Source organism: Dipodomys merriami, unplaced genomic scaffold, assembly GCF_024711535.1.
Source record: "Dipodomys merriami isolate MVZ:Mamm:240054 unplaced genomic scaffold, mDipMer1.0.p SCAF_185, whole genome shotgun sequence".
NCBI lineage: Eukaryota > Metazoa > Chordata > Mammalia > Rodentia > Heteromyidae > Dipodomys > Dipodomys merriami.
Genome location: NW_027203215.1, coordinates 486,850 through 511,791, shown reverse-complemented (window position 1 = coordinate 511,791; position 24,942 = coordinate 486,850). Strand labels below are relative to the sequence as shown.

The 24,942-nt window shown below is 38.2% G+C and overlaps 1 protein-coding gene and 1 long non-coding RNA gene across 7 annotated transcripts in view; one reads left to right on the top strand and one right to left on the bottom strand.

Moving 5' to 3' along the window:
• Positions 1-24,942, bottom strand: part of LOC138830175 (uncharacterized) — a 60,602-nt gene that overhangs the window by 1,513 nt on the left and 34,147 nt on the right. For both annotated transcript variants that reach the window (XR_011372897.1, XR_011372896.1), the window contains one exon: positions 9,716-9,802. This is a non-coding gene — a long non-coding RNA (uncharacterized lncRNA). The remainder of the gene's footprint in view (positions 1-9,715; positions 9,803-24,942) is intronic.
• Positions 1-24,942, top strand: part of Slc12a1 (solute carrier family 12 member 1) — an 84,032-nt gene that overhangs the window by 38,119 nt on the left and 20,971 nt on the right. For all 5 annotated transcript variants that reach the window (XM_070026613.1, XM_070026611.1, XM_070026610.1 and 2 more), the window contains 8 exons: positions 61-184; positions 2,081-2,182; positions 4,366-4,521; positions 7,987-8,086; positions 8,849-8,960; positions 14,012-14,152; positions 16,807-16,913; positions 21,553-21,635. In XM_070026613.1, coding sequence (XP_069882714.1) covers positions 61-184; positions 2,081-2,182; positions 4,366-4,521; positions 7,987-8,086; positions 8,849-8,960; positions 14,012-14,152; positions 16,807-16,913; positions 21,553-21,635 — 925 coding nt within the window. The remainder of the gene's footprint in view (positions 1-60; positions 185-2,080; positions 2,183-4,365; positions 4,522-7,986; positions 8,087-8,848; positions 8,961-14,011; positions 14,153-16,806; positions 16,914-21,552; positions 21,636-24,942) is intronic.

Below are 24,942 nucleotides of genomic sequence, written 5' to 3'. Positions count from 1 at the left end.
CTAGAGAAAATGACAGTGCATAAATATAAATGACAAATGTCTCCTCTTCTTTTCTATTAGGCCCTGTGCAAGGACAACATCTTCAAAGGACTGCAGTTCTTTGCAAAGGGATACGGGAAAAACAACGAGCCCCTGAGAGGATATTTTCTGACTTTTTTGATAGCCATGGCGTTTATTCTTATTGGTTTGTAGTTTTCTGGTTCTTACGGAAAGCCAAAGAATTCTGATTACTCAGGCTTTTCCTTTCAGTTTGAGAAATTACCTGCTTTATGTTTACGATTTCATTTGGGAATATTGGAATCTGTCTAAGAAGGAAATGAGAAATCCTTGTGCAAAGAGGTCCTTTGAGGAACTTAAGGTAGACCCTGGACTTTATTCTTGGAATCTGAATGTTGAAAACCTGTCCAACCAAATATAACTGAATCAATGTTATCAGGTGCAGTGCTATATCCATTGCTATATAAGCTAGTACAGTAGAATAGCCCATGCCAATGTAGTTCATTAACCATGTATTCAATATCACTATATTTGTGAAAGTACGGATTTTTCTTCCTAAATCCAGTTACTCAGTCAGAATCTATGAGGATAGCAATCTGTCAGAATCTATGAGGATAGCAATCTGCATTGTATAAGTTCCACAAAAAGACATGTAGGCTTTAGTATTTGATATGTACTTACCTACACTTCCATATTGACTTCCTTTCCTCAGGCAATGTAGGAATATCTACATTCCTACATTGGAAAGGCATACTCATCAACTATAGCCTGTATATTCCTTTCTCTTCCCTAAGGCTCCAACTTTGCTGGTGAGCACATCAGAAGAAGAAAAGAACAAAAAGGCAAGGTTGGGGTGGATCTATGCCTAGGCTCCAAGCTTTCCTTAGCGTATGAGGCCAGACAGTGAGATTTCTACATCATTACTTAGGACACCCACATGAATCTTATGAATCTTCATAAGATTTCTATGATGTGAAAGCAGGGAATATATAATTCTGTATGTTTGTCAGGTTTTGAAGAATTTAAATAAAAAGTGATTATACAGAGAGATGGTTCAATTATGTAGTTTAACCTTTAGGACCTCAAATTATTGCTCTCTACTGCATTTAAATGATCACAGAGCAAGGTTTTAAAAGTTTTGTATAAATTAGACGATAACCTTTAAAATTGTTCTTTCAGAACAACATAGATTAGCTCTATGCACAAGCTTTATGGCAGTAGTTTTTTTTCCCCATTCCCTTATTAGTTTTTATGTCCTAGAATCAGACCCAGTTGGCACCTATGATTGCATCATTAAGATGGATAAATATCTGATGTCTCTATTTTAACTTATATTGAGCAGTAAAAAAAAAAATCCACCTGGGATTAAATTATACTAGGTATTTAACTATTAAGGTAAAAATACATTTGGCAAGCCTTTAAGAGGCAAAAGTAAAGATGGGGGAAAGTATGAAAAGTAACTCAAGTCCTGAAAGTCAAAGAGAACATATTGGGAATATCTGGTGGACCACTATTTAGTCTGTTACCACAAAGAGCCTTTTGGTTGCATATGGCAGAGAACATTTAATTTGGGGTACCTAAAACAGGTATAGCAGAGGTATATATATACATATATATAGTACCTATTTGGGTACTATGGTTGGAAGTCTTTAAAAGCTAGCTACTCTTCTTCATCTCTTCTTTGCTTTCATTGGCTAATAGTTTCTTCTGTAGACTTGACACTATTCACCCTTAGAAAGTTCTTCACAATGAGGCTTTCAGCAAAGATTAACACTTTTCTAAACACCATGGTAACCTCAGTCCTCAAAACTTCCATCCACTCCACATGGATTTTTATTTTTGTAGATAGACATCCTGATTGTCTGTGTTCTGATTGGTAGGGTGATCCAGAGTCTCACTTTATGGAAACTCCGGATAAAAGCATATATGTAGCGCCAAAGAAAAATCGCTACCTTCTTAAACTTTGACAGATGCTGGCTGTGTTTTCAATTTCCAAATAAAGTCAAGCTTCCAGGCTATAACAGCTGTTCAGCCCCCAATCTCATCACTCAAACGTACATGTTCAATTCTGCTTCTATTACAGCGGAACTGAACGTCATTGCTCCCATCATCTCCAACTTTTTCCTGGCCTCATATGCACTTATTAATTTCTCCTGCTTCCATGCCTCTTATGCCAAATCTCCAGGTAAGATGACATTTCAAAAACTAACATAACCCTAAGCAAACAGTTAATTTGTCTCAATCAAATGAAATAAGTTAGTGAAAAGTGTTCAATCTGTGTTTATATGTTTTCTTATATCCTAGTGGGCAGCGTAATCCACTTTATTTTGGTGAGTTGGGAGATGACTTCTGAAACAGAAAAAGAATCATGTGAGCAATGGCCTTTTTGACCAACCGGAAAGTCAATTTTCTCCTGTGGCAATAAATTATTCATTGCAAGAGAAACCACATTTATTTCAGCAGTAGAAAAACACCACTATTTATTTCCAGGGTGAAAGTGACCACAGAAGTGGAATAAATGTATATATTTGAGACTTCCTTACTATCAATTTGTTTCCTGCCCATGGTGCAGAAGAGAAGGATGAGTAGTTCCCATAATTACCTGCTGAGTGCAGGCAACACAGATTCACGTTGATGCCGTGGGCATCCGTGTACTTTTTGGGCTGTGGTTTAAAGTTGTTCAAAACTTTACAGCAACTACTTTGCCCTGTATAGCCACTCCTTATCTCCTCTTTGTTTCCAATGGCCAGTTCCTTCTGCCTTTCTACCAAAACAGAGTTGGTATTAGGCACCCTTAGAAAGTTCTTCACCCAAAGGATTTTATCAAAAACTGTAAATATTTATTTTAGAGCCTACTGCTGTCCCAACTCTCCTTTGGAAAACCTGTTGCCAGTAAGAATAAACATAGATACAAGAGGAGCTTTGATTCACCCAAGGCTCCTAGGTTACAGAAGAAAACTGAAGAGTTTTGGTGTAGTTTTGTGCGATGCCACATCATGTACGGCCATTAATTTTTCCTCTTTCTCTCCATGCCACATTTACTCATACTCAGAAAGCCAGACTTAGGAAATGAGTATTTCTAATGATGTTCTTGAAGTGCTAGTTCCATCTTGTGGTCCTATAGGAAATTGCTCCAGAAGACTTAAAGTTCTGTTGTGTTTTAGCAACTCCAAATTTAAAACAACCTTCAGCTACAGACCAGCTCTATTTTCCCAATCAGAGTTTCTTTCTTTTCTTTTTTTTTTTTTTTTTTTTTCTTTTTATCAGTTGTGGAGCCTGACCTCTGGACCTAGGTACTGTCCCTCAGCTCTTCAGCTCAAGGCGAGCGCTCTACCTCTTGAGCCACAGCACCACTTCTGGTTTTCTAGTGGTTTATTGGAGATCAGAGTCTCACAGACTTTTCTGCCTGGGCTGGCTTTGAGCCATGATCCTCAGATCTCAGCATCCTGAGTAGCTAGGATTACAAGCTTGAGCTACTGGGCCCCAGCTGAGTTTCCCATTTTGGTCATATTGTCTCCTAGCTTCTTTCAGTTCAGAGGACGAATCGAACATGGAAACCTCTTTTGTTTATAGGAACTGTGAGAAGTATTTTCATTAGAAAATGCATGACATACTGTTGCACTGAGTTTAAGAAGCCATTGCTAGAAAAATTTCTCCCTTTTCCCATAAGTGGACATGAATTATCTTCTTGGAGGAATGGAAGACCTTTTAGGAAGTCAAAAGTATTAACTCCCTGATTACTTTGTCTTTCCCATAAGCAAAAAGTTCATTGAATCAACCTTCTTTCTTGGACAACCAAGAAGTTCCTCTTACCTCCTTTACACAAATTTAGAGATCGTTAAGGTTTAGTAATTTGGGAAGGCAATTAGGGTTTAGATTGTACATTTTCCAGATGTTAAATGTTTTCTAAATTTTACAGCTTCCTACTGGGGGTAACCACCACTTTTGTAGACCAGAGATCCACATTCATAGAAAACTATTAGCAAATTGTGGGGGTTATAGGTATGGCTCAGTTGGTAGAGTGCTAGCCAATGAACAAAAGTACCAGATACCAAGTTAGGGTCCTGCGTGCTCTCTCTCTCTCTCTCTCTCTCTCTCTCTCTCTCTCTCTCTCTCTGTCTCTCTCTGTCTCTTTCTCTTTCTCTCTGTCTGTCTGTCTCTCTCTCTGTCTCTTTTCTCTCTCTCTGTCTCTCTCTCTCTGTCTCTCTCTCTCTCTCTCTCTCTCTCTCACACACACACACACACACAAATTCTAATTTTTTTATGGCAGGAAAAAAAAACATGTTACCCGAATTCCTATAATACACCATAGTATTACAGAAGCTGTGTGTAAATTGTCTGTGTACATTTTTTTATCTTTGCTTCCAGGATGGAGACCTGCATATGGAATTTACAATATGTGGGTGTCTCTTTTTGGAGCTATTCTGTGCTGTGCTGTCATGTTTGTTATCAACTGGTGGGCAGCTGTCATCACCTATGTCATTGAGTTATCCCTCTATATCTATGTGACTTATAAGAAGCCAGGTAAGGCAAGAAAAAAAATCCTAGGATGGGGTTTCCAAATGTCTCTACCTGTTCATCAAATGTTAACAACTGCTGTTAGGTTTGTCATGTGTATGGTAGACAGTAGTGATATAATGTAACAAGAATAACAATAACTTAACTTCGTTGAACACTTGTTTGAGCACCTATTACATGCCATAGATTCGTTTAATATTCACAGTAAGGTTTGACACTAGACATTATACACTACTATACTTCACATATTTCGGAGTGGGGGCTTTTTAAACTGTTAATGAGGAACTTTTCAAATTGAATGAAAAATTACACAACTGAGGATTGTAAAAAGATGTTTCAGATTTGTGAATCAAGTGCTATTAAAATCCTAACGTGCATACACATTTGATTTCACTGTAAAATCTTACCATATGTAAGAAAAGAAAAGCATGACACATTTTTTTTCTCAGTCATGGGACTTGAACCCTGGGCCTGGGTGTTGTCCCTCAGTTCTTCAGCTTTAAGGCTAGTGCTCTACCACTTAAGCCACAGCGCCACTTCCAGTTTTTGCATGGTTTATTGGAGATAAGAGTCTCACAGACTTTCCTGCCCAGGCTGGCTTTGAACCGTGATCCTCAGATCTCAGTAGCTAGGATTACAGGTGTGAGCCACCAGCACCCGGCACATTTTTTAATGTGGAAAAAATTCAGCCTTTTTTGATGTATAGTCTTTAAGTTTTGACAAACTTAGTCCATTATCTACCACTGAATCATAATGGAGCCCATTTGCACCATTCTCCAAAGTTTCTTTACAATTCTGTGTAATCAATCTCTCTCTGCCCCCAAATAGCTCCAAGAAACTGTTTTTCTAATGTCTGAACCTATAGCTTCATATTTCTGAGAATATCTTATAAATATAGCCATAGTATATAGTTTTATGTGTGCCTTCTGTTACTTAGCACAATGTTTTAGATGCATCTTTTTTTTTTTTTTTTGTCGGTTGTGGGGCTTGAACTCTGGGCCTGGGCGCTGTTCCTCAGCTCTTCAGCTCAAGGCGAGCGCTCTACCACTTGAGCTACAGCGCCACTTCCGGTTTTCTGGTGGTTTATTGGAGATAGGAGTCTCACGGTCTCATCTGCCCCGGCTGGCTTTGAACCATGATCCTCAGATCTCAGCCTCCTGAGTAGCTAGGATTACAGGCGTGAGCCACCAGCGCCCAGCTAAATGCTCTTTTTTATTTTTATTTATTTATTTATTTTTTTGTCGGTCATGGTGCCTGAACTCTGGGCCTGGGTGCTGTCGCTCAGCTCTTCAGTCAGGCTAGCGCCCTACCACTTGAGCCACAGCACCACTTCCGGCTTTATCTGCATATGTGGTACTAAGGCATTGAACCCAGGGCCACATGCATGCAAGGCAAGCACTTTACCACTGAGCCACCTTCCCAGCCCTAGATGCATCTTTGTTGTTGCATGAATAAATTGGTTTTTTTCTTTCATATTATTGAGTAAGATTCTGTTATATAAATAACAACTTGTAAAAATGTTCTGTTGTTAATGGATAGTTGATTGATACCTGCACTATATACAGCATAGGGTGATTACATGTAAAGCTGCTATAGATATTCATACGTAGGACTTTATGTGGACCTATGTGGATTCTTGGGTAAAGATCTAAAAGTAAGATTCTGTTTACATACTAAGTGTATATATAACTTAATAAGAAAATTCCAAATTGGTTTCCAGGTTAAAATTTTTGTGATCATTTTTGTTCTCATTCTTGCCAACAAGGAATGAAATTCCTTGTTGCTCTACATCTTTATCAGTATGTAAATAGTGTCAGTTGATTTTTGCGGGGTGGTCCTGGGGCTTGAAATCAGGGCCTGAGTGCTGTCCCTAAGCTTATTTTACTTAAGGCTAACACTATCACTTGAGCCACAGCTCCACTTCTGGACTTTTTTGGTATTTTATTGGAGGTAAGAGTCATGCAGTGTTACCTGCCTGGGCTGGCTTGAAAACACGATCCTCAGATCATATCTTAGCCTCTTGAGCAGCTAGAATTACAGATGTGAGCCACTAATGCCTAGTATCAGTTGATTTCTTAAGAAGATATAATTGATACAGAGTGATACTCATTGTGATTTAATTTACTTTTTTTAGTGACTAGTGATAGTAAATATCTTAAATGCAATCCATACATCTTCTTTAAATCATTCAGTCACTTTTTATTTTCTTATGATCAATTGTGAGTATTCATTATATATCCTGGAGGCAAATCTTTTCACAGTGTTTTGGAAATATTTTCTCTGCACCTGTGGTTTATCTTTTCATTTTTCTTATACTTTGTTTTGAAAACAGAAATCCTTAATTTTTATAACATCTAATTTATTTTTTATTTATTTCTTTTATGGCTTGGCATTTTGTAAATGATGTAATGTATCTTACCTTAATATAAGGTCACAAACTTCTATGCGTTTTAGTAGTTTCTTAATTACAGTAAAGCCCTATTATACACTTGGAGTTAATTTTTATATATTGTGCTAGGTGGGTTCAAGATTCATTTTTAAGATATAAACATCCAATTGACCAGGACAGGTTTATCATTATAAAAGAATAAACACTATAAAGTATGCATAGTGCCTGGAGCACAGCCAATACTTAATATTAACCTTTTTATCAGTTAATTAACTGATTTCACTTTTTGAGTAGGGAAAACAGACTCTGCTCATCATTTCAGGTGGATCTGCATATTCTTATCAAGAACTGTCCCCTCATACAATGTAAAAGAATCTGGTTAATATTTCAATCCATAATAAAACAAGGCTCCATGTGATGACACATATGGAAAACTAATATGAAAAACAAAATAAACAGAATATTTGGGAATATGACTCAGGTAGTAGAGCTCTTGCCTAGCATGTCAAAGGCCCTGGGTTCAATCTCTAGTATGGAATATATACAAACTGAACATAAAGGTAAGGGTGGTAAGGATGGTAGCATTGACCTCCTTGTGATGAATATTATGCTCTAAAAGCTCAAACTGAAATGTTTGCAAAAGACCTTGCACTCTCTTCATGGATCTAGAAGAAATCCTAAGCTATTCAGTTTTACTCTTCCATACAGAAGATGACTATACACTATCCATGAGCACAGAAATCCCTTTTCTTTGCTTTCGAATTCAAGAATTTATGACAACCCCTTGAACTTTGCCTTCGTTACCACTATTACCCAGACTTTCCTATTAAGCAAGTTTCCTGGGTCTGCAACTTTACAGACTGATGTTTAGCTGGAAAGAAGTCTCGCATAATGTTCAAGAAAGGATATAATGTTCATTCTAGGAAATACAATGCTATATTTTCTCTGATTTGGGCAGTTGTCACTGCTTTTCATAGCCAAGGAAAGTTATAGAAATGATTGTCTTGTAAAAAAAAAAAGTCTTCATGGTGTACACAGAAAAGGTTAATGCTATCTGTGCCAATTTCCTCCTTTATCTACAGATGTGAACTGGGGATCCTCCACGCAGGCACTTTCCTATGTGAGTGCTTTAGACAATGCTCTAGAATTAACCACAGTTGAAGACCATGTGAAAAATTTCAGGTAATGCTGGCTTCTCAGGTATCCTGGCATCCTACATTAGCTACATCCTACATTGTCTTCTATAGAAGACAAATAAATTAGAGTAGTTCCAAGCTTTTACAAGGATATGCCAAAAAATGAGCAACAAAACCAACGGTTTTTTACAACAGCGTTTCTTGCCATTAAATGCTTCTTTCCTTCCACACTGAGCTATGCCCACCCAGCAACAGCCCCGCACAGTGTTAATGAACATGGGTATCCCCTGCGCATAAAGGTAGACAAAGTGGTCTAAATAAGTTGATTTCTAGAAATATATTCTCAAAGCCCCATCATTGATATTGTCTCCATTCTGCTTAATGCTTTATGGCTTACCGAATTCCCTAGCAGAAGTAGTATTTTTCACTCTTTATTATATTATAGCCTATTTTGAATAAGCAAGCTTACAAGGAAGATAAAGAAATAGGGCACAGAAATACTGGTTGGAGAGGGGCAGGTTGTGTTGGGATTTGGGGTAAGATGTTTTCCAGAGGAAAAAGACCGAGGGGGGACTCCAAGATTACCTTTTTCCTGTTACATGCTCACTGTGACTAATTAAAGTAAGAATTCAAAGATGGAAGGATGGATTGGATAGATGGGATGAATCAAGCTATCTGGTGGGAAACCTAAAATGAGAAAGGTGTTGTCTCATTTGGCCAAGATTTCTATACCTGCCATTTCTATGGGTTCTGGGCTCACAGACTTCTTGGGATGGCCAATTCTCACATTATCTTTTCTGACTTTCAGGCCCCAGTGTATCGTCTTGACTGGAGGACCCATGACAAGACCTGCTCTCTTGGACATAACACATGCCTTTACCAAGAACAGTGGCCTGTGCATCTGCTGTGAGGTCTTTGTGGTAAGAGCCACTTCATCCAAGCAAAGTGCTTTTTCCTCTATGCTCACCCTGGGTTATTTTAGGTGAGCAGAGAAGATAGATGCAGTAATAGGAAAATAGCAGCCCCTCTCTCTTGATTCATAGAGCACAGACTAGCAAGAGTCCATGACCCTGAATTTAAATGAGTAGATCATATGTATTTCTGACTTCACAGGAGACCAACTAAAAGTGATAAATATTTCCAAATGATGGCCTCTGAGTCGAGAAAACTTGGAACTGGCTCAGAAATAAAATGAAAGCATTTGGGGTGATAACTGTCCACAGAAATTTAAAGGACTAGAATGAGCCAGATAGAGCGCTATTATACAGATTAATCAATGAGGAGAGAACCATACAGAAATGCCTTAGATAAACCGCTGAATAAATTCCCTTTTGGTCAGGAAGTTTACTGGTGGTTTCCCTAGGGAAAGTATTCAAGCTCAAAGTAGGAGCTAAAATTTAGGCCATAATTCTTGATCAATTTCTCAAGTGGCAGATAGCATTAAAATTAAGGTAAAAGGTGAGGGCTCCATAGCTCAGGGGTTAGAGCACCGGTCTTGTAAAATTCAGGTAAAAATAAGGCTAAATGCTCAAAATTATCCTATCCCTACTTGTATTCCCATAACTCTGTCTCTCCCACACTGTCTCTCTTTCTTACACACACATAACTTAAAATTTTCATCCGTCAAAGAAAATCCTCATCAATTAACAGGTCTTGATATTCTTTGCATACTTACCTATTCTTCAAAGAATCTTCCTACAGTTTTTCTTTTTTTTGCTACTCACTTCAAAACAAATTTTCTTAATTTGATCCATACAAGAGCCTATGGGACAGAAAAGCACAGAATTTTGTTCTCATTTTACTGATTAGAGACTGACATTCATGATAATTCAATGATTATACTGGTTCGCATGACAAGTGAGTGGCAGAGTTGGGATTTCGGTCCAGACCACCTCAGTGTGCTTTGTCTTACACCAGGAGGAGACAGCCTTAGTGAACTGATATCCTTGGGAATCAGGTTACAATCAGGTGCCAATGTCTGCCAAGAAAAGGGCATCAGGAAGTTGTGTGATCCCAGGGGTAGCCAGCTCTGTGGAGACACGGAGGGCTAATTTACTACACACCCCTGTGAGCCGAACTTTACCTCTTTTTTTTTTTAATACTTGGCGATATTCTAAATGCCATATGAATCACGTTGGTCATATCGTATTTCCTCTCAGTGCTTATATGACAGAAACTCGAACAATATCGCTAAATGCAATTATCCAGCAAGGAGTGAAGAGAATCCTACGGAGTATCTAAGATTGACAGATTAAGTAACGACCAGCTGTGACTCCAGAGGGATTTTTGAAAGCTTATCACAAGCCCTTCTCTCCTATTATCAACTTTGGTGCCCTGGATTAGTGAATTTCATTTTGGCCAATATAATAGCGAAGTGGTTTTGGAGGTGTTTTTCTTCTCTAGCAATTTAGAGAAAACTTAGTTTAGCAGGCAATAAAATATCTTTGGGACTGGAGAAATGAACTGGCCATATAAAAAGTCATATATTGGCAAGGGAGGAAAAGGTCTTCTATGGAGACAGGAAATATTGCTTTTAATTAACCCTTTGTGGCCCTAACCGCAATAAAGAATTAAGATACTAAAGTATCATTTCCTTTGCACGACCCTGATAGTTTGACATATATGTTGCATTACATTGTACCTTACTGTTCTGATCTCTCCATGGAGAGTCCAGAAGTCTTGCTCCCATTCACTAATATTCTCGTAGGGACAGACAATAGTAATGTATCAGTTAAATGACTTTTTAGTGAGTTACTTCCTCAACCAAATATTGAGCACAATGTTTTAAAAAGAATAATAAAGCGGGAGCCAGTGGCTCACGATTGTAATCCTAGCTACTCAGGAGACTGAGATCTGAGGATCACGGTTCAGAGCCAGCCCGGGCAGGAAAGTCCATGAGATTCTTATCTCCAATTAACCAACAAAAACCCAGAAGTGGTGCTGTGGCTCAAGTGGTAGAACACTTGCCTTGAGCTGAAGAGCTGAGGGACAGCGCCTATGCCCAGAGTTCAAGCCCCACGACCTACTAAATCAATCAATCAGTCTATCAAAAATTGGAGCTAGGTGCCAGTGGTAATCCTCCATTGCAAACTCTTTTCAGTTCTTTCCTTGTGCCACCATGCATGCCCTCAGCTTTTCCCTTCATTCACTGTGAGGCAGTTCATTAAACAAATGTTAATAAGCCCAGGCTACTGAGGAGGTTGAGGTCCAGATGATCATCATTTGGGGTCAAGCCAGGCAGAAAATACTGCAAGACTCTTCTCCAAAATAACCAGCAAAAAGCTGGCCTATAGGTGGAGCTCAAGTGATAAAGCACCAACCCAATGAACACAAGGCTCTGAGTTCAAACACCATACTGGCAAAAAAATTAAATGAAATAAAAGTTGGAAAGAATATCACCAGGCTCAGATTCTTCTATTGTATCTTACTGCAAATTCTTTTTCATAATATTCATTCATTTGAAGTAGTATCCTATCAACTTCTCCAGACTAATTAGAAATTGTTTTACCCACTTCTGAATCATTGTCATAGTGTATACAAAAAAATCCTTGTTTTCTTTGCTCCAAATTTTGAACTGATTTCTACAGTCATATTCTGAAATTCTGACTAAAGCTCTATCATCTATTAATTGGGTGGTAAAGTCCTTTGTGTGATTATGACATAGTTGAATGTTAAATAATTGCATTCCAAGACACTTTCTCTGGTTGTTAGTTTGCTTTATTCTTGATACATTTGCACTGCATCTTTGCTTCTCATTAATAAGTGTGCTGTAAGGGTATTATGCTCCCTTTTAGCAAAAAGAGGCTTTACATGAAATATTTTTATGACTTCTCAGTACCGCAAGCTTAGTCATTAAAATAAATCTCTCTGTCACAATTAATGTTTAATCTGGATTTCTGTAATATGAATAGACATCTGCTAGACTGTATTTATTTAAATAAATGCCATTTTCCTCAGGGGCTCATAGTCATTGTGGTGTGATTCAATATAATGATGATCAATATACTGATGATCCAATCATGATTTTTAGCCGGTGTTTTTCTTTTCTTTATCTAATGGCTACTGTTATCATTCAACTTGCTTCAATAAAATACTTCTTCATTCCTGAGTGTAGGTGATATCTAGAATGTGCACAGATGGATTGATAGTTTGAAATACATTGACAGTCTGGAAACCTGAGCTAAATTTGATCCAAAATAATATATCTTTCTTATGTCCAGGTCTTCCAATTTAATAAATTTCTTCCCTACTTCTCTAACTTTTCTATCTTCCTTGAAGAATCTTTATAATTTTAATGTAAGTCAACCAAAATGATTCAGGTACTAGCAGGCCCTAGAAAGTATATTGGAAAATCACAATATATTTTTTAAAACTTGATCTAATTTAAACAAAATATAAAAACAGATGTAACACCAAGCTCACCTAGCATTGTGTAACAAAAATATACTATGTACCACATGTAGAAGTTAAAACCTTCTCATGGCTAATTAAAAGGGTAAAAATAAATAGGTAATGCTATTTTAAGGATTTACCTCAACAACATAAAATATCATTTTAATGTTCAGTCAACACAGAAATATTAATGAGCTGTTTTATGTTATTTTTATACTGAGGCTTCAAAATACATTATAGGTTTTATACTACCAATGTCCCTCAATCTGGATGAGCCACATTTCAAATGCTGACATGTGGATAAAGGCTATCATACCAGGCAGTGACAACCAAAACAATTATACAGCACACATAAGGAAGTCAGGTGACACACTAAAAGTATCAGCTTGTTAATGACAAAGCCTGATTCAAACCCAACTCCCTGAGTTTGTGTGCTCTCAGCTCCATTATAGAACAAACATGGTAGGAGAATTAGAAAGGAGGTTTTAATGAGATGGTGAGCACTCATTCCAAATAAGAAAAATCAATGTCAGATACTCTTTTTCAGACATAGTACTGAGTACCATATTATTACTGCTTAATGCAACTATTCAGGAAAGAGAGTTCATCCCCATTTTTGGAATAAATCTTCAAAGTTCAGAGATGATCAAAACCTCCCGAATGGCCAAGTTCAGATTTTAGACCAATTCGGCCTGACTGCAAAGCCTGGACTCCTTTTCACACATTCCAATGTCCTTCCTCTCCTTATTAAAGATTCTCCGAGATTGTCTAATAACCAGCAGCATCTATGTAACCTGGGAGCCTGGCAGAAATGCAGAATCTTGAGCCCACTTCAGACTCAGACCACATTTCGTCAAGATCCTAAGTGAAATGAAATTTTTAGTTTAAAACTAGTTTGAAATTATAAAATGCCCATCACAACACCTGCCTTCTTTTCTCTTCGTCATCGCTACTCTTTTTATGTCTTAGCAATGTGAATTTGTGTCCCCGCCAAATTCACAGTGAGAAGAAATGTTGATTTGAGTGGAAGTTTATCAAAACTATACAGGGAAAAGTGACACAAGGGCCTTCTTACAACACAAAAGAGCAATGCATCCGCTTAATAGAATTGTCAAGATGTACAGTGCATGGCAAGATTTGCAGCTCATGTGTTCTGGCTCCCATGAGCTCTGTCCATTTCTGGAAATTGGGCTCTGGTGGAGATTTCTTTGGTGTTCTTAAAAGTAGCTCTTACTTTGGAGTCAAAGGTTGATTGTGTATTTATCCTGAGCCTCTTCAATCACATTTTCACTTCTTTCCTTGTGTGCCACCATGCCCTCAGATTTTCCCTTCATTCACTGTGAGGCAGTTCATTAAACAAGTGTTAATAAGCCTGGGCATTTGAGGGTGAAAAGTGAGTAATGTGAGCAATACAGGTTCTCTCCTAAACAGTGTGAACCTGCTTTAGAAGGTGTTTTACTTTCTTTCCCATTTTCTAAGTCAATAGGGCATTGCTGGCTATTTCTGTCTTTTAGAAAACAACAGCAAGTGTGATGTATAATAGCAAGGCTTCTAACTGATTTTTCATTGTGTTGTACAGGGACCACGCAAGCTGTGTGTTAAGGAGATGAACAGCGGTATGGCTAAAAAACAGGCTTGGCTTATAAAGAACAAAATCAAGGCTTTCTATGCTGCCGTGGCAGCAGACTGCTTCAGAGATGGTGTCCGAAGTCTCCTTCAGGTAAGGGTGGCCTTAAAAGAGTTACCATGGGAGCAAAGGGTAATTAGTACCCCATGTTTCTGAAGCTCCTGAAACAAATTGCTGTAGTTAGGCAGCTAAGCATCAGAGATCAGTGCCCAAGGTGAAGGAATTCATTTTGAATTCTTGGGAAGAGGCAAGGCTAGAACAAAAGAGGGGAGGCTCTAGTACAGTGAACTAAGAAGGATATGTTGGAAATAGAAAATGAGGTTGCCTTTGGCCACCAGCGTACATTCTGTTCCCATACTTATTGAAATGCAAATTTGTTCTACTGGTTGATGACATTCAGAATCCTATTAAAACTTCAAACTATTTTTGCAATCTTATACTTCATGCAGCAACGCAAGTCAGACATTCTTTTACTTTCTTTCTTTTGCAAATGGTGTGAGGGCAGCTGCCAGACACAACTGAATAAATGCATGAAGATCAGGGCACAAAACCTCCCCATCCTCCTGAATTATTTCCAGAATGTTGAATAAAATGTAATAATCTCTATAGCTTAACATTAAAGCCCACAGTTCCCCATCTTTTATCCTTTAGTCTTTCTTCATTTTTCCCCTTCTTTACTTTTTCTATAATAACTACATAAAAATTTTTTTGGTTCTCATCTGTATAATTTAGCTGCCAGAAAATCTTTAAGATAATAAAAGGCTTCTCATTTTTTTACACTAATATGGCTGAAAAGCCCTAGTTCTTTTTTTTTTTTTTTTTTTTTGTTGATCGTGGGTCTTGAACTCTGGGCCTGAGCACTGTCCCTCAGCTCTTCAGCTCAAGGTGAGTGCTCTACCACTTGAGCTACAGTGCCACTTCCAGTTTTCTGGTGGTTTATTGGAGATAGGAGTCTCACGGTCTCTCCTGCCCGGGCTGGCTTTGAACCGCGATCCTCTGATCTTAGCCTCCTGAGTAGCTAGGATTACAGGCGTGAGCCACCAGCGCCTGGCTGAAAAGCCCTAGTTCTATGTATACCAAATAGTGTAGATGGCTTTCAGAGTCACCATCTTTAGAACTGTGAGAATTAAGGACTGCATCGAGAAAACTGATCTCTTTGGACAGAAAAAAAAATAGATTGCTTAAGCTGTAGTATTTTGGAATTAAGATTATCTGATGCCTTTCTGAGTCTAATACATCTGAAGAATACTTACTTGAAAAGTATCTGTGCAAACAGAGAACCCATTTCTGAAATGCTTACTACCCACAACAAACTGCTTTTTGTCTCTATTAATTTCCTAACTCATGGAAATAGATATTATTGCAAAATGCTGATTTTTTTTCTTTTAGTAGTAAGCTTATTTTTAGTAGCTCTTGATTGTCTTGGGAAAGTTACACATTAATATAAAATTACCACAGGAGATTTATAAAATAAAACCAGTTTTAAGTAGGACTTGGAAAACAGATATGAGATAGGAAGGATCAGGGAAACGAAAGACCTGGGTATGGGAAGAATTCTTATGTTGGTTGAGAATGGTCAAAAAAAAATATGTATAGGGGCTGAGGGTTTAGCCCAGCAGAAGGGCGCTGCCAGGCACGCACAAGGCCCTGGGTTCGGTCCTCAGCCCTGGAAAAAAAAACATGTATAAATTCATATGAATTTTTTCCAATAAAAGTGAAAATTTGATATGTCATGGCAAGTGGGCAAGACAGAGTGACATGAAAGTCAAGCCTTGACAATTATGCCATTTTAGAGAGAGACTTCTTTCCATCTAAGAAGTTATATTACATATCATACCATATCCTCAAACTCTAGAAATGGAGAAGACAGTATCCATACTTCTGCATGCCTACCAAGGACCAGATGAGTGTGGAAGGAGCTGTTAGACTTCCTGTGCATTTTAAGAATGATACTCTTCCAAATCTTATTTCAGGAAGCCTCCATCATTGCCCATTTCCTTCTATGTGTGAATATACCCTCTTTGTATTTATGCATTTGTACTATATTACAATTACATGTATATCTTGTCTGGTCCACCTTATTTTCAGCAACTTCACACCAAGGTATATGCATCACTAATCTCTCATGGTGCCTAACATATCACTTTGTAATTAATAGGTGCTTGATAATATTGCCAAATTAAATTTGATTAACTGGAATTTGATATCTTGTCATCTAACTTCTGATATGGAAGCTAACCACTAATGATATTGTCATGCAAGAGGATTAGGTTTTAGAAACATAATCCAGTCATTCTTCAATAAATAATATGAGAGATTTCAATGGTCCTTGTACATAAGAATTTTCCAAACATGGATTTTATTACTGATGACATTATGGACATAACAGGTGGAAATGAGCTTTGAACCACTAAGTTATTACATGTGTGCCAACAGTTAAGCCAACCCTTACTCGATTTTAAATTATTGAACCATTTTAATGAGTGTGTCAGAAGAAATGCAAATGACTGCTAATTTAGAAAAGCTACATTTCTGTCATCTAAAATCCATTTATGGCTGAGATGATTTAGAACTAATCTCTCTGTTTTATGCTTGGGTATGAGCATGAAGGACACACACTAAAATGTAATCTCATCTTAAGAATCTTTAGAACATTACTTCAGTAGTCTTTGGACATTAGTTTTCATTTGCAGTAGTAGTTTCCCAGTATGGTGAGCGTTGCCTGTGTGTTTATGTCCTTCCTTTAGGCCTCAGGCTTAGGAAGAATGAAGCCAAACACTCTAGTGATTGGATATAAAAAAAACTGGAGGAAAGCTCCCTTGACAGAGATTGAGAACTACGTGGGAATTATACAGTAAGTGACGGCTTCCATGAAAAATTCTTGTTTGTAATGCACTAACCAGGGCAGGATATAACACTGTGAGGCCAGTGAATTGCCTGGATTAAGCACATTCTCCTGGTCCTCTGAATTCTTTACCAAAATGAAAAAAAATACACCAAGAGCTGGAGGGCCTTTGAGTCTTAGAGAAGATCAGGAAGAGGTAAAGTTAGGGTCAAAGAAAAATGTAAATGTCTAGAGTCACTTTAAAGTATATTTACAAGTGTAAAAACAAAGGACAACCAGAAAAGGAGGGAAAATTTTCTTTCAAAACTCCCCAAATTTTGGATTGGCTGCTATGGCTAGTTGAAGGTGTTCATTATCTCAAACACTCAGATCTCCCTGTGCTAACAGGGAGATCTATACACTAGTACTTCTGCTAGTGTAGTAGTAGCATTGGTTTATGCACAAATGTGAGGGTTAGATGGTATGTGACATTTAATAGCCAGGCATTTGAAAAGCTTCGGGAAAGAAACAACAATAGAAGATCTTAAAGGACCAACAAGCACCAGACTGGCATCCTTAACATGAACTAAGCCATTTAATTCTCTGAGGAGCCCTTAAAGTAAGTACTAATCTTGCTCCCATTTTAAAAGTGGAAACATGCTGGAAAACCAATACCATAAGAAACAGAGCTAGGATTCCAACCCAGGACTACGTAAATTCAAAAATTCACATAACCCCAATGCTATGCTGCCTCCAAAGTACTTATGGACCTATATATTACCTGATTTGATTTCTTCTTTTGAATAGGAGATGATAAATTCTCCACTTACAGAGAGATACATTCTAGGAAGCTTTTTCTATGCTTAAAAACACTTAATCAGACAAGAAGGGTAATCCTAGCTATGCATAATAGCTATCCCTTTTTTTAAATTTTATTTATTTATTTATTTTTGAGTCCAGACCTGGAGCCTGAACTCTGGGCCTGGGCGCTGTCCCTCAGCTCTTCAGCTCAAGGCTAGCGCTTTACCACTTGAGCCACAGCACCACTTCCGGCTTTTTTCTTTTTGCTTATGTGGTGCTGAGGAATCGAACCCAGGGCCTCATGCATGCAAGGCAAGCGCTCTACCACTGAGCCACCTTCCCAGCCCCCATAATAGCTATCTCTTATGTCAACAAGATCAGGCAACACTTCTTGTGTTTGGATTTCACAGAATAGCACAGCACACAAAGTATGCCCCAACATCAAATGAGCATTGCATTGGTCATTATTTTAGGCAGATTGATGCAACATAATAAACAGAAATACTCTATTAAAAAGATATCTGAAATTATATGTATGACTGACCAAAGACTAATACTTTCTCATGTAAAAAAAAATGTTACGCCGGGTGCTGGTGGCTCACGCCTGTAGTCCTAGCTACTCAGGAGGCTGAGATCTGAGGATCATGGATCAAAGCCAGCCCAGGCAGGAAAGTCCGTGAGACTCTTATCTCCAATAAACCACTCAGAAAACTGGAAGTGGTGCTGTGGCTCAAGTGGTAGAGTGCTAGCATTGAGCTGAAGAGCTGAGGGACAGTGCCCAGGCCCAGAGTTCAAGCCCCACACTGACCAAAAAAAATGAAAAAAACTTACATATTAAATGCATTATTATTATTATTATTATTTTTGTCGGTCATGGGGCTTGAACTCCAGGCCTGGGCGCTGTCCCTCAGCTCTTCAGCTCAAGGCGAGCGCTCTACCACTTGAGCTACAGTGCCACTTCCGGTTTTCTGGTGGTTTATTGGAGATAGGAGTCTCATGGTCTCTCCTGCCCAGGCTGGCTTTGATCCATGATCCTCAGATCTCAGCCTCCTGAGTAGCTAGGATTACAGGCGTGAGCCACCAGCGCCCGGCTTTAAATGCATTATTTACCAAACATATAAAAGCTGGACTCCATGATTGCTATCTTGCTCCTGATGGTATTCTATATTCAATGGGTTCAGGGTAAACTAGGACATCAGGATTAGTATCTTTTGGGGCTCTGCAAACACCATTTTGTTATATTTAGCAATCAGTAGCTAACCAGACATTAGCAATCAGTTGCTAACCAGACATTCTTAGAAGTGAATTATATCTTCTCCCTCCATTATTCAGATACTTCAGTAAAAGTTCTTCTATACTAGGGAACAAAAGAAGGGAGGGAAGAAAATAAGCAGGAAATGTATAAATCTTCAAAAAAATCATTATTTGAGAAACAATTACTTAGGCACTTCTTCTGGCCTCCCTACCATCCCAAACATTCTAGAAATTCAAAGGGATCAAAATAATTGAGCCCTGTAATATTGAACCAAGGAGGCCTCTGGCTTTTACAAGTTAGTAATTGGTTTTCCTGGTAATAAAGTTCAATGTTAATTAAGGTGGCTCAAATTTGTATAGTATAAAACTACTGGGTTAGTAAAGTTATATGACTTTACTACTATAGCAATGAAGTATTATAAAAATAAGATAACCCCACACCTATATTGCATTTTCCTTTCTGAACTTTTTATTCCTTAAAGTAAAACCCAGTATTATTGTTAACACAATGCTACTATTACAGAAGGGTAGTATTTTTTTTTTTTTGTCGGTTGTGGGGCTTGAACTGTGGGCCTGGGCGCTGTCCCTCAGCTCTTTAGCTCAAGGCGAGCGCTCTACTTGAGCTACAGCACCACTTCTGATTTTCTGGTGGTTTATTGGAGATAGGAGTCTCATAGTCTCTCCTGCCCGGGCTGGTTTTGAACCGCAATCCTCAGATCTCAGCCTCCTGAGTAGCTAGGATTACAGGCGTGAGCCAGCAGCGCCCGGCTGAAGGGTAGTATTTTTTAACCATTTTTCTTTGAGTAAAAGATTCTAAATGTCTATGATATTCCTACATAGAATCTGTTTCAATGGTTGTTCTAACAAAATTCCTCAATGTTAGTGGCTTAAAGCAACATTATATCCTTATAGTTCTATGTGCTAAAAGTCTAATGCCTCATCTTACCAAAATCAAGAGGTGAAACAGGCTGTATTCTTCTCAGGAGACTCTAGGACAAATTCCTTCTTTTTTTTTTTTTTTTGGTCCGGTCGTGGGGCCTGAACTCTGGGCGTGGGCCCTGTCCCTCAGCTCTTCAGCTCAAGGCTAGCACTCTACCACTTGAGCCACAGCGCCACTTCCGGCTTTTTTCTTATGTGATGCTGAGGAATCGAACCCAGGGCCTGGAGCAAGTGCTCTACCACTGAGTCACCTTCCCAGCCCCTCTAGGACAAATTCCTATACCTTTCCAGATTCTACAGGTTATCTACATGTAGGCACAGCTCCTGGACCTCTTCCTCAATCTTCAAATCCAGCCATGGCAAGTCTAGTCCTTCTCACATTGCGTTACTCTGACCTCCTCTTCTGCCTCTTAATTTCACTTACAAGTACCCTTGTGCCTACAGTTAGCCCACCCAGGTAATCCAAGATAATCTCTATTCCAACTCCTTAACCTAATCATGTATGTCAAGTTCCTCTTGCCAGGTAAAGAGATGCATTCTATGATTCCAGAGATTTAAAATGCTCTTGGAGGTCCATTATCCTAGCTAACAAGAAATTCAAACCATTTTTGTGGAAGACATTGTCTATATTTTATAATCAAGTCAATTAGAAAAAAGATTTAGTAATGTAAATCTACTTTGTGACAGACTGTTCTAAAATGGATCTACTTCATTAACTTAAAGATGAGTTATCAAATTTTGAATGGACATTTATATTACACCGAAATGATCATTATCTGATAGTTCAAGTTGGTTTTGGTGATTGGAAAGTTATTTGCATACACAGTAGGGAAACACAGACTACATTGTGCAGGGGGAAGGTCATCTACTGATAACAGGTTCTGGGTTTCAACTACAAAGAATTTTTAGCAAGGAAATCTCAGGAGACAAAGTTTATAGATGACTCAAATGATTAATTGGCTTGCTTCCATATTTACAACCAGAGAAAACATACACTATGAAAATAGAGAGGCAATAAAGAACCATTAGGTCCAGTCTAGATTATCAAATTTCACTGGGTTGGATGTAGAAAAGACACAAGAGGTATATTTAACTATTTTAACTGAAAAAAAAAAAAGCATTTCTCCAAATGGTCTGTCTAGAGTTAATGGTAAAAGTCCTCAGATGGACTGGAGACATTTGTAACCATGAATTAGATAACTGAAATGTAAAAGGTCCAGGCATGGTGGTGCCCACCTATAATCCTAGAACTAGAGTAATAAAGTAAAGCAGAGTTCCAGGCAAATATGGGATATAATATAGTGAGATCCTATTTGAGAAAATAAAATAATGTGTGTATGTGTGTGTGTGGGGGGGTGTTTTCAACCTGTAAATGCTCTATTCTATATTACTATGGATCACTTTATTAAATATTTAATTATTTTTAAAGTGTTTAATAGGCTGTTGTGAAAAATTCTAGTTGGTAGTATTAAATAAGTTGATTATGGAGTAACTGACTTATCTCTATTCAAAAAGGATAAAATGAGAATAAACAGCATCAGTTCTTGTCTGTATTCTGAAGAATTTTAGTAGTTTTATTATTTCAGAATTGTAGACTCAAGTTTTTGTATTAACCCAAATCTTGAGGATTAGAGGAATTCTTTAAAATACTAAGAACCTTGCTTTCCTTTTTCAGTGATGCATTTGATTTTGAGATTGGTGTAGTCATAGTCAGAATCAGCCAAGGGTTTGACATTTCCCAAGTTCTTCAGGTACAAGGTATGTACTTCCTTTATTCGATCAACAGTATTGAACACCTACAATATGGCTGACTTTATTTGGGGGAGAAGGGCAGTAGAACAGTACACAGTATAGACAAAATTCCTTGACAGAGAAGCTTAATTTCTAATACTGACGAATGGTGTTGTGTACTACTACTGCTAACACAAGTGGTTTTTGCTTGCTAACCAGAAATGTGGAATGATTCAGGTAGTTAGCAATTACTTCTCCAATCACAAAACCACAAAGCCAACATCAACAAAAGTAAACACTTTCAGTATTATAGCCTGCCAAATTAATTTCCGCAGAGAATGAAGATTAATTCTTTCCCTCCAGAAAACATGTATTTGGCTTTTAAGAGTCTATGAACTGGTTTGTAACTAATGTGGAAATCAGCCTGAACATATCATGCTGTGAATCATTAATCTAGGACAAGGGCAGAAACACTAATTCAGATTAGTGGCTCACTGTTTGTTTGTTTATTTTCCCATATAGAATTTGGTATTCTTGTATTCCGTTTTAAACATGTTCTTTTTTTAAAAACATGTTCTTTTTCATATTTGAAGAGTTATTGAAAATGTTAGGATGGGATGTGAATCCATCTTTTCATCCAAACTTCACAATAGAGTCCACTGATAACTTGATACTAATGCAAAGGGAGTTTTGGGTAGCTATTATGTAGTTACAAATACTGGGTAAAATGAAATGAATAAGCTTGGTCTGTACTCACAACCTAATAAGTACTATACAGATATATTACTAGTGGATCACACATACAAATAAGGCATGATGCAAATAATATCTTAAAACAGCCACCATCACCTGAAGACCTGGTAGCAAGGCAGCCACTTCAAGCCACGGACAGTGGCCTCAGAATACTTAACTCTGTTGAGACCTTGATCTCAGAATTTTAGTCTCCAGAACTATAAGAATTTTCTGTTGTTTAAAATTATCCATGCAGCCAGGCACCAATGGCTCACGCCTATAATCCTAGCTACTCAGGCGGCTGAGATCTGAGGATGGTTGTTCAAAGCCAGCCCTGGCAGGAAAGTCCGTGAGACTCTTATCGCCAATAAACCACCAGAAAACCAAAAGTGGTGCTGTGGCTCAAGTGGTAGAGGACTAGCCTTAAGCTGAAGAGCTGAGGGACAGCACCCAGGCCCAGAGTTCAAGCCCCATGACTGACAAAAAAAAAAAAATTACCCATGCATGTTTTTCTTATGGTAGTTTTCATAAACAAGCATAGGAGACATCAATTGAAACCTTAACACTAGAAAATATACCCTCCCCCAGGCCCAAACAGTATGTAATTGAGAGTTCCATGGAACAAGAAAAAGGGCACAAAAGAGCGGCAGGGAAGGAGGATCCAGAATGGCCAAGGAACCAGGAAACTGGTATCATGGCAGCCCAGGGAGTAAAGAGCTCAGAATAGAATAATTATCATCAATAGACTAGAAAAGCCAAGTCAGGTCAGGAATGAGATGGAAAGATTACCTTGTTGAGAGCAACTTCTCTAGAATACTGTGGGAATCCAGATTGCAGGAGAGACTTTGAGATGATTAAGCAGAGAAAATGGACATGGCCAACGATCTTGAGAAGTAAGAAGCAAAGAGAGGAACAAGATTGAGTGATAGGTCATAGAAGATCTGTAGATCTTAAGATGGGAGATCTGGGCATGTTTCCAGACTGAGGAAATGGGCATGAGTGAATAGAAGAGATCAAAGATAGGGGAAACGAAATGGACAGCCCATGGAATAAGAGGTAGGAGCAATGGGAAATCCAGAGAAAGACATGGATATGCGAGTTGACCTGAAATAAAAGAAAATCTCTTGTTCTTCTAACTAGGCACAAAGAAGGTGAAGATTGATGATGAAACTCACAATCTGTGAGAATACATGGAAATTGAAGATCATACACAATATTCTAGTCTCCATTCTTTTTGTAACCAGAGGAATAGTGTATCCTAAAAAAGCAAAAGAGGCATAGTTTCATTGATGCTGAGAATAAACTAAGAGTTTTTTTTTAAAGTCAGGATGAGGAATGGGAGAGATCAGAAAGTCAAACATTTGAACACAGAAAAACAAAATCCAGCTGTGCTGTCTTTTCCTCCTGCAGCACTGCATCTTTTAATGAGATAGCAGCATTGAGTTATAGCTGGATAAGTTGAGCAAAAAAAAGAAGAGTTTGGAAGGGATTTGTAAGTGTTGTTCTCAGATGGATCCAGAGTCAGTTTGCTATTTCATGCTTGTATGGCAGCAGAAGAGAATATCAGATTAAGTGAGCTTTCTGATGAAACAATCTAGCATGCTTTAGGCAAGGAAAGGGAAGAAGAAAAGGAAATAGAGACCAAATATTTATATAAAAGAGATGCTATCTGATTATGTATATTCGTTCAAAAATAATCCACCCTATGCAAAAGTGTAGCCTACAGGTTTATCTTTTGGTGCCTTTAGCTTCATTTTCATGCCCCTTCCCTCTTATATGTATCTTCTGTGTTTGGATCAGATGCACCGATTTCCACTGAGTTATCATGAATAATTTATAACCATTTTGGTAGCTATTGTAGCAACCGTAACTAACATATTTGAGCACTTGTGTATACCATGCTCACATGTGACATTTACCATCCCACTACTTTGTGAGTATTGTCATTGCCTCCTCCATCTTATAGCTCACCTGTTAAAAGTGAGTTTTACCCAGGATTTGGAAGGCTGTTGATTAATAGAGCTAAGAATAATTTTTTTTGCCTGTTTGAAGCTACTATTCTACCTTTTAAACAGGAGAAACAGAGGAGATGACTTACATTATTAGAGGCCTTGGTGAAACCTAAGATATGGGACAGAGCTGTTTCCATAGATTAAAAAAAAAAAACACCCAGGATAGAAGCTGTCCATCTTGTAATTGTTACAGGCAATTACAAGAACCTAATTATCAAGAGACCTGATCTTGCTATGTGTGGTGATACATGCCTGTAATTGTAATCTCATCACTGAGGTGGGAAGATCAAGAGTCAGAGGAAAGCCAGGGTGTACATAACAAGATCCTGTTGAGAGAGAGAGAGAGAGAGAGAGAGAGAGAGAGAGAGAGAGAGAGAGAGAGAGAGAGAGAGAGAGAGAGCGCCAGAGAGAGGAAGACAGAGACAGAGACATAGATAGCGAGAGAGCTGTCTTCTTGCTATCTTCCTGGGTTTTACTACAATTATTTTTTCCAGCTTTGTGCTGTAATGTATTTCTATCTGAAAGACGAGAATGAAAAGCATAATTTGTATTAGATTATGCATTTGCTTTATACATTGTGTTGTCTGAAA